General features: G+C 35.8%; 1 protein-coding gene across 4 annotated transcripts in view; it reads right to left on the bottom strand.

Moving 5' to 3' along the window:
- The window catches only part of npnta (nephronectin a), a 69,457-nt gene that overhangs the window by 10,206 nt on the left and 45,012 nt on the right, over positions 1 to 14,239 (bottom strand). For all 4 annotated transcript variants that reach the window (XM_079812196.1, XM_079812194.1, XM_079812195.1 and 1 more), the window contains 4 exons: positions 9,812 to 9,931; positions 6,871 to 6,990; positions 4,618 to 4,752; positions 1,862 to 1,984 (listed from right to left, as the gene is read on the bottom strand). In XM_079812196.1, coding sequence (XP_079668322.1) covers positions 1,862 to 1,984; positions 4,618 to 4,752; positions 6,871 to 6,990; positions 9,812 to 9,931 — 498 coding nt within the window. The remainder of the gene's footprint in view (positions 1 to 1,861; positions 1,985 to 4,617; positions 4,753 to 6,870; positions 6,991 to 9,811; positions 9,932 to 14,239) is intronic.

Here is a 14,239-nt window from a genome sequence, read left to right on the forward strand (position 1 = left end):
AGATATATTTTCTTTCATCAGATCTAAAGAGTTACAGCACCTAAAACAATTTCTTAAAACCACATACACATACCACATACTATTTATATAAATCTTAGCCCAATCTTTTGACCAGTAGTGCATATTTGTTTTTCATATACATTTGCACGTTTTGTATCATTTATCGTTATCTACAAATATGCATCGTAACCTTTGAGGGACTGTCCAACTCAATTCATTCCGGAGATCTTTTAAGGATTCTAGTCAGGACTCTGACGCCTCCACTCATGAACATTCTCCTTCCTGTCATTCAGCCACTATACGCTCCATTGGGATTGTGCTATGGGATGCTGTCACATTGAAAGGTGAACAATCTACCCATGTTCAACTTCCTGGCTGAGGCTGCGGCTTTTCATCAAGATTTTTCATCATCCATCTTCTTTTCTTTCCTGACATGTGCACCAGGCCAAGGGGAAGAAAATCTACAAAGAACATGCATTCACCAGTCCAAACCGCAGTAATGCTTTACCTCAGTTAAGAGGCATGTGTCTAGGCCATACAAATTTTAATAATGTCCCTACTAGTGTTGTAGTCAAGACCACCTAAACCGAGACCAAGTCGAGACCAAGACAAGACCAAGACTTTGTGGGGTTGAGACCAAGACAAGATCAAGACCAAGACCAGACCAGCACTCCTTAAATTAATCTAAAAATCCATATCTACTGTCTGAGAAATGACTTCTATTTAATGAACAAGTACAATTACAGTAGTAAGACACTATAGCGCTGTTACCAATCAAATCACTAACAATAAAATTCATGGCACAGAAGTTCTGAATTGGTACAATTACACCTGCATAAATAATGTTCAGATTAAATTAACATTAAAACATTAACATTATTTAACAGTCACAGAATCCTTTATTCAACCAATTTGTTCAAAGCAGTTGTTATAAATCAATATAATTTGCAATCACGCTTATATTCATGAAAATAGCTCTCTTGCTCTTGCGATATTGCTCAATTATATTATATGTTACATAAAAAAACTAAATCTCAATCTAATTTTGGGCATTTGAGACAATGCTGCATTGATTTTGAACCCGGCAGCACAGTTAAAAAAGTTATTGATTGCATTTTAAGCTGTAAATTTTACATTAAATCACATTAATGATGTTAAATCAGACAATGCACCGGCAATTTAGTGATCTCCTTGCAGTTGTGGTCTTGACTGGTCTCGAGACAAGACCAAGACCTTCAAAAAATGGTCTTAAGGCCTGTCTCGAGTACTACAACACTAGTCCCTACTTTGTCACCATTCTCCCACACAAGCCAGAACAGTTTTTGCCACACATAAAAAGGCCTGTAGCTCCATTAAAGTCCATCAGTTCCTGGCAACGTCTGTGATCAGCATCTTTGATTATCTACTTTCGAGGAATGCTCCTACGCCGTCCACCTCTTAATGATAACCTTGCCTCAGTTTTTGTGCTTAAAGCCTTTATCCTAATGACTCCTGACTCAAGCCTTTCCAAACCTTTATCCTGAAGTGCTTTTTGAAAGCACCGTTCCACTCTATTTTACTTTATACAGCTGCTTTTAATCTAAATTAATCAAAATCACTGCAACAGAGAACAGATGGGGACCAATTAAATTGTTGCCTGAGCTATAATGTGATTAGTTTATGCATGGAGTGTGTTCATTTATGCAAATTGGATATTTTTATTGTTGTGATATTGATTTTATTCTCAGTTTAAAACAAATGTGTGCATTACAACGTTAACAAAATGATATGCTTTGAATGAAGTGGATTTCAATATCCACTGTAGCAGTGCAGTAACTGTTCATGGAGTATGTTATGATGAAATCACAGTTTGCATACTTACGTTTGCAGTCGTAGCCCACGCCTCTGTAGTCATCCTTACACTTGCACTTGTATGAACCAGGTGTGTTATAGCAGGTGGCGTAGGGACTGCACTGGTGTTGACTCGAAGAGCATTCATTCACATCTAAAGAATCATTAAAGCAGAAAGTATCACTTCTGGGAGATCAGGTAGATTTTGAAAAAGGTCTACAAAGTTACTCCGACGGGAGTTATTCTCTATATCAGTGCGCTCTGTTTCTGAACTCCCTGAAACGCCTCCATTGTAGTTTTCTTCCGGGAACCAACACATCACAGTAACACTTTAGAATAATGGTCCGTCATTAATAGGTAACTATGCAGGAAGTAATGCAGGACTAATGAGTAGTACTACATTAACACTTCAGCTATACTACTATTAACTAATATAGAAACAAGCTTAACTAATCAGTAAGTAATATCAAATTTAGGACTAAGATAGTTCCTTATTGGGTAATCAATAGTTACTGAATGGGACTGGCATCACTAAGAACTAATAGGTAACTATGACAAATTATAAAGAATTACTAATTAATTACTAATCACAACATTAACGTGTCTGAGATGTGAGAAATTTGTCTTTTTTTACTCTCAATGTGGTCATAAAATGCATAAAAATGCTGGGTTAAAAACAACCCAAGTTGGGTTGAAAATGGACTAACCCAGCAATTGGGTTGTTTTATCCCAGCGATTGGGTTGTTTTAAGCAATCCCGCTGGGTTAAAACAACACAATTGCTGGGATAAAACAACCCAGTTGTTGGGTTAGTCCATTTTCACCCCAACTTGGGGTGCATTTTTTAGAGTGTAATCACTCAAGGGTTACCTAGTCACCATGCAGGTCCATTATTTTAAAGTGAATTTTTTTTTGAATAAATTCATAAAATGCATCAGTAATTATTCAATTACCTAGTCACTCTCCAAGGACTACTAGTGATCTGGACCAGTATTTTAAAGGTCAAAACCATCTTTTTCACTTTAAAAGAATGGTCCAGATCACTAGTAGGTCCTGCACAGTGACTAGGTAACACTTGAGTAATTAGTGATGCATTTTATAAATGTATTCAGAGTAAAAAAGATGATTGATCACGTCTCAGACACACAATAATGTTCTTTATAATTTGTCAGTTAGTTAATAGTTATTAATGAGTCTAATCTCATTCAGTAAGTATTGATTACTTAACAAGGTACTATCTCCTAAATTCGATAATACTTGATTAGTTAATCTTGTTTCTATATTAGTCAATAGTATTAGCTGAAGTGTTAATGTAGCACTACTCATTAGTCCTCTATAGTTACCTATAATGACGGACCATTATTCTGAAATGTTACCCACATCACAATTCCAAAGCATACGCAAAAAAATGAAGGTGCGAGGCCTGGTTGAGTTGTGATAGTGGTGTGTTGAAACTCCCAGTTATGGTAAAGGGCGTGACATTTCAGATTTTCAACACACAGCTCCAGCCGACCAATCAGAGCACATTGTGCTTTTCAGAAGGAGGGGCTTCATAGAGAGGGGGACTAAACAGAGCGTTACTGACAGACTGAGAAGGGAGGTGCTGCGACAATGGAGAATATGAGAAACATAATGTGTTTTTGAAAATTCAAGCATAAAAACCTATTCTTAAACCCCAAAAACAATACCAAGACTTTGTGAAAGGGCATAATATAGCCTCTGTAATGTCTGTTATGCTGACCAAAGCATTTATTCGATCAAAACACAGTAAAAATGTGATAATATTGTGAAATATTATTACAATTAACATTGAATTTATTGTTTGAATTCCTTGATAAAAATTGACTGAATTTTAAAACGTTGAGACTTTGTTTCATCTTAAGTAAAAATGCATTTGAAATTATTGGATGGCTGGCGCTCTACAAATTGCATTTGGTGATGTTTTGTGCATGCATCAAATTGAAAACAGCAAAGACTGAAAGATTGATCTTGGCATTTAAGAATTGATATCAGTTCATCAAAACAAAGAAATTGAGCATCTACACAGATGACATGTTTAACTGTTCGTGTGCAGAAAAAAGATGCTAAACACAGTCAAAATGCACCATTGGAGAAGCACTATTTTGGTTAATATTTCTTCCCTTCAAAACCATTTAATCTGAAACCCAAAAATTCTTAGTAGTCGTTGTTGTTTTGGCTGAATATTTTCAGTTGCATCACTACTTAGCATAGTGCAAACTGGTTAAGAAATGTTATTTTGATTAGCTCAAACAAGATGTCACAATAATAACACACCATTTTTGAACAGGCATTGAGGCACGATTTTGCATGTTAACTGCTCTAATTGCTTCATCCACCATTGGATACATTTTCTCAATGCATTATGGGAATGTCTTGTCAGCGAAGGACACATGCAATAATTTCTTACAGTTAGCCATTGTGAGCCCACCTTTTGGAACAGTGTCCACATTGATAAAAAAAAAAAGAGCACATAAAGCTGAGCTTTGGAACAGAGCAATGTTGCTATCTATTTTTAAAAACGGAAAAAATGTTGTTTAAAAATAAATAAATGTATAATTTAAAACCTGAACTTGGCACAAAATGTCTACTGTTGGCAGGAATGCGAGTCAAGTCAAAAATGTTTACATATTTTTTATAAATTCTTCAAGACCCCAAAGTTTTTTCTGTGTTTGAGAGTCATCAAATCAAATAATGCTACACTATTCCAACATTTCACATATTTTGAAAGGTTGAATGTGAATGTACACTATATCCTCCACCCGCTTACCTGTACACTGATATTTCCCATTGATGAACTGCAGGTCAAAGCCATCATGGCACTTGCAGATGTAACTCCCAAATGTGTTGATGCACTTACGGAAACGGGGACAAACCGCATGGCCTGTGGCACATTCATCCACATCTGCAAAACAAACACGCCAATCCATCATTTTAAAGCTCCAGTTTGGATCAAAGTAAAACGTTCTCAGTGAATTAAGCTCAGCATCACCCTGGTTCTGATCACCTCAAGTCAAAATTACCCTTATATAATTCATAACCCTTGAACTGTTATGTTGCGTAATGCTGTCAGGATTCGTTTTTGAGATACTGACAGGCTCATTGTACACAACTCCTTACTAACTGTGATTTTTTGTGCAGGCATATGCTGCATTTAAGGTTGAACTAAATTAAGACGTGCATCAAGCAGTGTGTGAACTGCAGGAGTGCCATTCAAACTCAACACTTATGTGTGCATGTACAGACATCCGTCTGACAGAAGCTGCCCTCCTCGGAGCAATAAACGTCCTCTGCTGAAATACCTAAAGAGCTGAACACCTGTGCCGTGAAGCATTAAGATGGTCAGTCTCTGATTTATGGTCCCCTTTTAAAAGACTCGCACTGTTTTCTGAACTCATAGCCTCCAGAAAAAGGGCAGAAAGGTGGGGGAAAAAAATGTAAAGAGTCAAGCAAGACAAATGTGCGAAGAAGTGCATTAGGTTAACTGACTCAATTTGTCGCATTCCATTTGTGATTTAGTGATCTGTGTGGTCAAGAAGTGAATATATGCTTCTTCAAAACGTTTTTGTAGTTGCGGTCTCTGTGACTTTGGCATGCCATTAAAACAGTCATTAACCAACGGCACAATGAAATTTCCAAGCACTTAAAGCATAATTACTGTATCAAGCGAAAGAAGCACGGCTGTGTTGTCAAGGACTGGTGCGATCCTCAAGGTTTTGTAGCAGGAACGCAGCCGTGAATGAAAGCGACTGTGTTTTCTGACACGTTCGTAATAGCAAAGGTTTGTCATCTTTTCTGACAGCCACGGAAAAATCATGTCACACCGTCAAAAGATGACTAGAAAGAGCGCAAAGAGATCATGCTCGCTCTTCTTTTGACTTAAAGGGGTCATATCTATTTCTACAGTAGTCTACATCTATTTACATTTATGCAGATAAGCAGATGCCTTCATCCAAAGCAATTTACAGTATTCAAGTTCCCAGGAAATGGCATTGCTAGGAACACACTATTATTATTGTTAGGGATGGCATTGTAGCGACATTTTACCAGTTGACATACATACACTGATCAGGCATAACATTATGACCACCTTCCTAATATTGTGTTGCAGCCAAAACAGCCCTGACCCGTCGAGGCATGGACTCCACTAGACCCCTGAAGGTGTGCTGTGGTATCTGGCACCAAGATGTTAGCAGCAGATCCTTTAAGTCCTGTAAGTTGCGAGGTGGGGCCTCCATGGATCGGACTTGTTTGTTCAGCACATCCCACAGATGCTCGATTGGATTGAGATCTGGGGAATTTGGAGGCCAAGTCAACACCTCAAACTCATTGTTGTGCTCCTCAAACCATTCCTGAACCATTTTTGTTTTGTGGCGGCGCATTATCTGCTGAAAGAGCCACAGCCACCAGGTAATACCGTTTCCATGAAAGGGTGCACATGGTCTGCAACAATGCTTAGGTAGGTGGTACGTGTCAAAGTAACATCCACATGGATGGCAGGACCCAAGGTTTCCCAGCAGAACATTGCCCAAAGCATCACTGCCTCCGCCGGCTTGCCTTCTTCCCATAGTGCATCCGGGTGCCACGTTATGTAAAAGAAAACATGATTCATCAGACCAGGCCACCTTCTTCCATTGCTCCGTAGTCCAGTTCTGATGCTGACATGTCCACTGTTGGTGCTTTCGGTGGTGGACAGGGGTCAGCATGGGTACCCTGACTGATCTGTGGCTATGCAGCCCCATACACAACAAACTGCAATGCACTGTGTATTCTATATACTGTCTATACTGTGTACCAGTAGCTCGTCTGTTTGATCGGACCACATGGGCCAGCCTTCGCTCCCCACGTGTATCAATGAGCCTTGGCCGCCCATGACCCTGTCGCCAATACAAATGGCAGATTTAAATAGATGGATATTTAGTGAAAACGTTTTTGTTTTCACAATGAGCGTTATTTCTAAAGATCAATGAAAGTGTGATTCCCTTTTACAGTAATGCATTAGTCATGATGAGCACATACACACCCACACAGGTCCTGCCATCTGGAGCCAGCTGCAGACCTGGGGACGGGCACTGGCAGCGAACCTCTCCTTTCATTACTTCACAGCCGTACTGGCAGTTCGCCATGCTGCATGTCCGGGCATCTGACAGAAAGATACAGATACCTGGTTTAGACTTATGATACAATCACATATTTCTTCCTCTTACCACTTAAGACAGGCAGTACATGGAAAACAAAATGTACCTATATAGATGTTCCACATTTAACCATCCAAGCAAATGAACAAAAGATGAACAGCCATTAAATGGGGTGCAAGGCCACAGGTCGCAAAAAAGGAACACACTTTTCCATACTTAGCTTCATGGCCTTGAAGGAAATGAGCAGTGAAGCAGATAACCTTGCGTTATTAGATTGTGCAGTGATCTATTAGCCCTGCGGAGAAACACCACTACACATTCTCAACTAGCGTCGAGGGGGTCGTCACAGACAGTACAGCCCATTCTCCATCAGACAGCGGGGCAAAACACACTCTAGAGACAAGGACATGCCACATTGTTCCTGCTAATGCACGTTGAAAAACAAAAAACTAACTCAATTACTTCCTGAAGTCTTGAAGGAAATAAAATAAGGAGACAGAATCCTTAAATTCCTTTAAAGTCTTCTGAAAACTGTGTTTGTGACTGCTGGAGATGAATGAACCTAGATCATTTTGTACAGCACTTTGGTCAACCAAGGATGTTTTAAATGTGCTTTATGAATAAATTAAACTTGAAACTTCAATTCTTGTGTACTGTAATAGATCAATTCTGAGCCAGATTAAAATATCACAATAAAATAACATTATTTTAATTTTAATTAATTGTTCTTGTTTAGCCAATTTTGCCAGTCTGACATGAGTTTTGAGTAAATGTTGTTTAACATAAGTGTTTTAAATAATGTTTGACATTTAATTTTTAGCAATTTGGTGTATTTCTTTTTTGTGTATACCATTTATTATTATTGTTATTATAAATTAATAGATTCTACATTTATTTTTTATTAATAATAATTATTATTTTTTATTAATTAAGTTTCTACATTTATTTTATTAATAATAATTATTTAAATTAAATTAAATGTAATAAAAAATAACATTACCAAAAAATAATAGTTAAACAAAACAAAAAAAACCTAACATAGGCATTACATCAACAAGTCAGCATATTCAACACTTACAGTATATGACAAAGTGCTGAAGCTGAATTTTTTTTTACCATCTAATGACATGAAGTTATGAATAATTTGAGCCCGTGCAGACTCTTATCAGATCAACACCCAACCTCTCCAAACTATGCAGTAATCTGCCATCCAAGCATGGATGATCATTGTACCACCCACGTCACAGGTGCCGCATACTTTGATTAACTCTGAGATTCAATGGTGTTTGCTGAAGTGTGAGCTGTGGGGAGGTGAGACAATATTTATCAGAGAGCGGAATCTTGAAGCCTCTGGAAGCACACTTAGCACCAGGCAAGCACAGGCACAGTCCACTTGGCGTAGGGAGGATAGCTTAAGGCCAGCAATAAGACTTCGCCTTTACTGGCAGGGTTGAAGTTCACAGCTTTCTCATATTTTTTGTGAGTCATTTGAAAGCTCTGTGGAGGTTTGAGGGACGCTCTGAGCTCCTAGAGTGATTTGTGTATGGGAGAAGAGACTATAAAAACACACATATACATTTTTTAAAATAATAAAATAAAATCCTTTCTTTTCGTCCTACAGGGAAAAATAAAAACCTTTTAAATGTATAAAAATAAAATAAAGTAAAATAAATAAATAATAAGATAAAAATAAAAAATAAAATAAAAAACAGAAGGAATTTGAACAGGAATAATATAAATGCATTTAAAATTGCAATTTTCTTTTTTTTCAATATGATTTTTTTTAATCTTTTAAACACACAAACTAAGCTAAACAATAAAATAAAATAAAAATTAAATTAAATTAAATTAAATTAAATTAATTAATTAAATTAAATTAAATTAAATTAAATTAAATTAAATTAAATTAAATTAAATTAAATTAAATTAAATTAAATTAAATTAAATTAAATTATATATTTATATATTAAATAAAATACTGAAATTGTGAAAAAATAAATGTCCTTGGTCCTAAAAAATTAAACTTTTGAAATGCATTAAACAAAACAAGATAAAATAAAAAATATTGAAATTAAAATAATAATATAACAAAACAAAAAGTACAGAAGAAAAATTTGATTTTGTTTCAATGAAGAAAAAATAAAACATTTTAAATGTAAAAAATAAATAAAACCTTTTAAATAAAAAAAAAAAAAAAAAAAATTAAAAATAAATAAATAAATAAATAAAATAAAATAAAGAAGAGAAATTGTGAAAAAAATAAATGTCCTTGGTCCTAAATGCATAAAACAAAACAAGATAAAAAAATAAGAAATAATACAAAAATAATAAAATATAACAAAACAAAAAGTACAGAAGAACAATTGCCATTTTATTTGTTTCAATGTAGAAAAAATAAAACCTTTTAAATGTAAAAAATACAATAAAATAATAAAACTAAAAAAAACTAAAAATCTAAGTACAGAAGAAAATTTGCAATTTTCTTTTTTCAATGTGGAAAAAAACAAACATTTTAAATATTTAAAAAAAATGAAATGAAATAATGAAATGAAATAAATGAAATAAATGAAATAAATGAAATAAATGAAATAAATGAAATAAATGAAATAAATGAAATAAATGAAATGAAATAATGAAGTGAAGTGAAATAAATAAAAAAATAAAACTGAAAAGCCTGTAGAAATCCAGCTTGTAGAAACAATATATACACATTGTGGTTCAACTTCCCACTATCATCTGTTTCAAGCAGAGCGCTGAAGAGCTATTGAACGAGGCAGCGATTGACACAGTTGGACACCACGTGCAAAACAACAAGACGTGACTCACTTCCACAGCTCCCATCAGGTAACAGCATGTAGCCGTTTAGGCAGTAGCATTTGTAGCTCCCGTATGTGTTCATGCACCTGTGTTTACAGGGCCGAGGCTTCAGGCCACACTCGTTCAAGTCTGCAGACAGAAGAACAGAGAGGGGGAGGTTAGAACATCCTCGTGTGAGGGGGGCAGGAATTAGGCTTAAAGCAGAGGTCAAATTTGAAAGGTCAATCCTTTCAAACCTGTGAGGCGGCGTCTGCGGGAAGAAGGTGAAGCCGCAGGCCACCGTGTTTGGACAGGCCCACCTCTGAGCGCCTCACTCCATAGGACGCTGCACTTTCACAAACTTGCACTTTAGCTTCCAAGACTATACGTCTGACTTTGGGTTTTGATACTGAGACACAAAAACTAACTACTTCCTTTGGACAACTCCGCTCAACTCTGCAAAGGTCAACTATCCACTCATTACAGGACTTTTTTTTAAATATTCTAAACTTTGAAGCTGTTGACCTATTTCTAGACTTTGAACACCAACCACACTGCCATAAAGGGACAATTTGAACCATAACCACCTTAAAATGGCCACTTCAGGACAGCAGATCGGGTGCCAGAACAAGTAGGGAAATCAATAATAGAGCTATGCATAATAGAAAAATCCATATAAACATGAAAAACATAACTTTGTAAAGACATTATGACACAGATTTTTTCATGATTTCTTTATTCTCAATTGCTGTACTAGTGTTATTATTGTTAACTAAAATTATTTAAAGTATTTTCAATAAATAAAATAAAGCTGAAAAAATAACTATATATATATATATATATATATATATATATATATATATATATATATATATATATATATATATATATATATATGTGTATATATATATATATATATATATTTTTCCACTTTGAAAAAAAAATAAATCACAGTTTTACTTCTGTATTTTATTATTATTATTATTATTATTTATTTATTTTTATCTTGGCTTGAATTGAGGTACTAAAATGACAAAAGTTCAAAATAAAATAAAAATGTAATAATTACATTTATAATTTTTTTATAATAAAACTAAAATTAAAACAGAAAATATGAAAATAAAAGGTAATAAGGACATTTAAAATATTAATAAATACTATAATAGTATGGTAATAATTCTAAAATTACACTGAATTGCTGATCTGAAAACAGTATTGTCAATCAATTTATCTGTTTTTACTATATTTTTAAAGGATAATAAAATAATTCATTAATATTTTCTATTTGACAAAAGATTTTCAGTATGAAATCTTTAATGACAGCTGAGCAAATTCTTTGTAATTCTCACAAAAAAAATCTGATTTCAATTTTATCAATAGAATATTTTTTTTTTTCAATATTATAAATAGTGAAAGAAATATTGTATTTTTCAATTAGCTTTTTTTTTTTATTATTAATTTTGATTACTTGATAAATTATTCTTTCACCTATTTATCCGCAATGTTGAGTGATTGTTTAATTGTTTATCAATTCCTCAAATGATTATTGAGTAGCACAAAACTAGCCCTCATTTGTTGAGAGCTGGAAAAAAAGAGGTTTTCTATCACCAAGGCAAAGAAATGCTTCGATTTTATTTTGGGGGAAAAAAGAAAAAAAAAGAAAAAGCCACATGGGTTGGATATAGTTTGATCTGTGCTCAACCATATATCCACATGGGCCATCAGCTGGACCACATAGCTTTCACTTGCATCTCAATATCGTAAGCTACACAGCCAGGTTTATAGGCCAGACACGTAGCGTGATGCCTGCAGTCTCATTTGCACCGGACTGAAAATAGATCCTCCTGGCTGGCGTACATGAGTGTCTTTGGCATGGCCCAGTTCTGAGAGAATGGCGCCATCTTTAGCGGTCGGTTATGCGCGGAATGCATTCTAGAGAAGCGCTTGCTGGCTATATTTGACAGGTGGCAGAGATTTAAATAGATGAATGGCACAGAGTATTAATGGTAATTGGCAGCGGTGGGAGGTCACTTGAGTGGGTTGATTAGCAGAGGTGCATGTGTGAGGACAGATACAATCACTGCCCAAAATCACCTCAGCAAGAGTCGACCAAGAGGACCAAATAAATCTCTCGGTTTCAAAAGTTTAATCAGAATCGTGTCTAAATCTACATCTTTTCAAACCGTACAGCATTCCTCTGTAACCACATATTGTAGCTCTGAGCTGCTGAAGCCGTGATTACGCACTCAGACACAATTTACATTCCCAATTAGGCAGCAATTCCATGATGATTGGGGACATAATTGACTAACGGCGACCCTTTGCTTGACACATTCTTTTCTTGAGGATTTCATGGGCATTTTCAACACTTTGTTTTCAGAAACAAGCCGAAATATAGTTGGAAATGTGGAAAGACGTGGTACAAGAAATAAAAAAGTATTAAAATATTCATTATCATAATTCATCATACAAAATATAATATTAATATCAAAATATATAAGAAGAATATTGAAGTAAATCTGTCATCACTTTTTTCACCCTCATGATTTCGAAGCCTGTACTTTCTTCTATATATGAAACACAACAAAAGCTATTTTAAAAAGACATAAATGCTGCCATTCTTTTTGCAGAGTAACTGCTCTAACAAACAAACAAACAAACAAACAAACAGAGAATTTCCCCCTCTGCAGTAACATCACACCTGGCATGATGTGCAATTTTGAATCTAGCACACTTGTTGCATGGATAATTTGTGTGTTTGTTTTTGTGATTTATGAAGATACAAATTTGTATAATGACACAGGTATTACACTGGTATTACGACGTAAACATGAAATATGAGGACATTTCATATGTCCTCATAATTAAAAATAGCTTTAAAAACATACTAAACAATGTTTTATTAAAAATTCAAAAATACAGAATGTTTCCTATGATGGGTAGATTTAGGGGTAGAGGTATAGAATGTGCATGTCCCATGTCCTCACTTGGATAGCAAAACAAACCTGTGTGTGTGTTGTGTGTGTCATCTAATAAAAATAATTTTTAAAAATGAGTGAAATTTATGTCATTTTTGTATTTAATTGAGATTGAATTCACATTAATTTCATGGATGGGCAGGCAGAACATTGTGTCAAACGTCAGTTTTTTATGTTTCATGTAAGAAAGAAGGCCATATGGATTTCAATGAGGAAGAGTGAATAATGACAGAATTTTAATTTGTGGGTGAATTATGAGCAATAATAATGTGGTATGCGGTTCCAAAAAGCTAAATATTTCCTCAGATCAAATCATCTGTAAAATTGCAGAACCTCATCTATACTGTACTTCTTGTCTACATGCCCGTTTTCTGAAGCCTCAGTGGTGAAATGAAGCAACTCCTGTTTCTGTCGAGGGAGGTGAAGAGGAGACGAACCCATCACACAAGACTAATTGGCCCTTTGCTAACTAAAATAAAGCTGAAAACAGCAGAAATGAAACGTCACATTCTCAGAATAGCCAAACTTGACAGGAGACAGCTCTGAGCTGCAACACATGGCAAACTTGTGATAAGAAATAATAATAAAAAAATAAAAACCCCTAAATTGTCCAGTTTGGAAGAGAGAAAATGGAGGGTAGGAGGTGTGAAGGTGTTGAAAACCAAGAACAGAGTGCAGGTAGACTAAACAAGTTTACACCGTATAGAAAGTGTGAGCGCAGACTATTTCTGAGTGCTGCACTTATGAGCAGTGAAGAAACAGAGAGAGAGAGAGAGAGAGAGAGAGAGAGAGAGAGAGAGAGAGAGAGAGAGAGAGAGAGAGAGAGAGAGAGAGAGAGAGAGAGAGAGAGAGAGAGAGAGAGAGAGAGAGAGAGAGAGAGAGAGAGAGAGAGAGAGAGAGAGAAAAGATTATTTACCAGCCATCATACCACCCTTTAAACAAAATGTGATGGATGGTTGGATGGATGGGTTGATGGATGGGTGGATGGGTGGATGGATGGATGAATGGATAAATGAATGGATGGATGGATGGATAAATGAATGGATGGATGGATGGATGGATAAATGAATGGATGGATGGATGGATAAATGAATGGATGGATGGATGGATGGATGGATGGATGGATGGATGGATGGATGGATAAATGGATGGATGGGTGGGTGGGTGGGTGGATGGATGAATGGATGGGTGGGTGGGTGGGTGGGTGGGTGGATGATGGATGGATGGATGGGTGGGTGGGTGGATGGGTGGGTGGATGATGGATGGATGGGTGGATGGATGGACAGATGAATGGATGGATGGAAGGATGGATGGATGGGTGGATGGATGGACAGATGAATGGATGGATGAATGGACAGATGAATGGATGGATGGATGGATGGATGGACAGATGAATGGATGGATGGATGGATGGATGGATGGATGGATGGATGGATGGATGGATGGATGGATGGATGGATGGATGGGTGAATTGACAGAT

The sequence above is a fragment of the Gobio gobio genome, assembly GCF_949357685.1.
Source record: "Gobio gobio genome assembly, chromosome: 3".
In the NCBI taxonomy this organism is placed as follows: Eukaryota; Metazoa; Chordata; class Actinopteri; order Cypriniformes; family Gobionidae; genus Gobio; species Gobio gobio.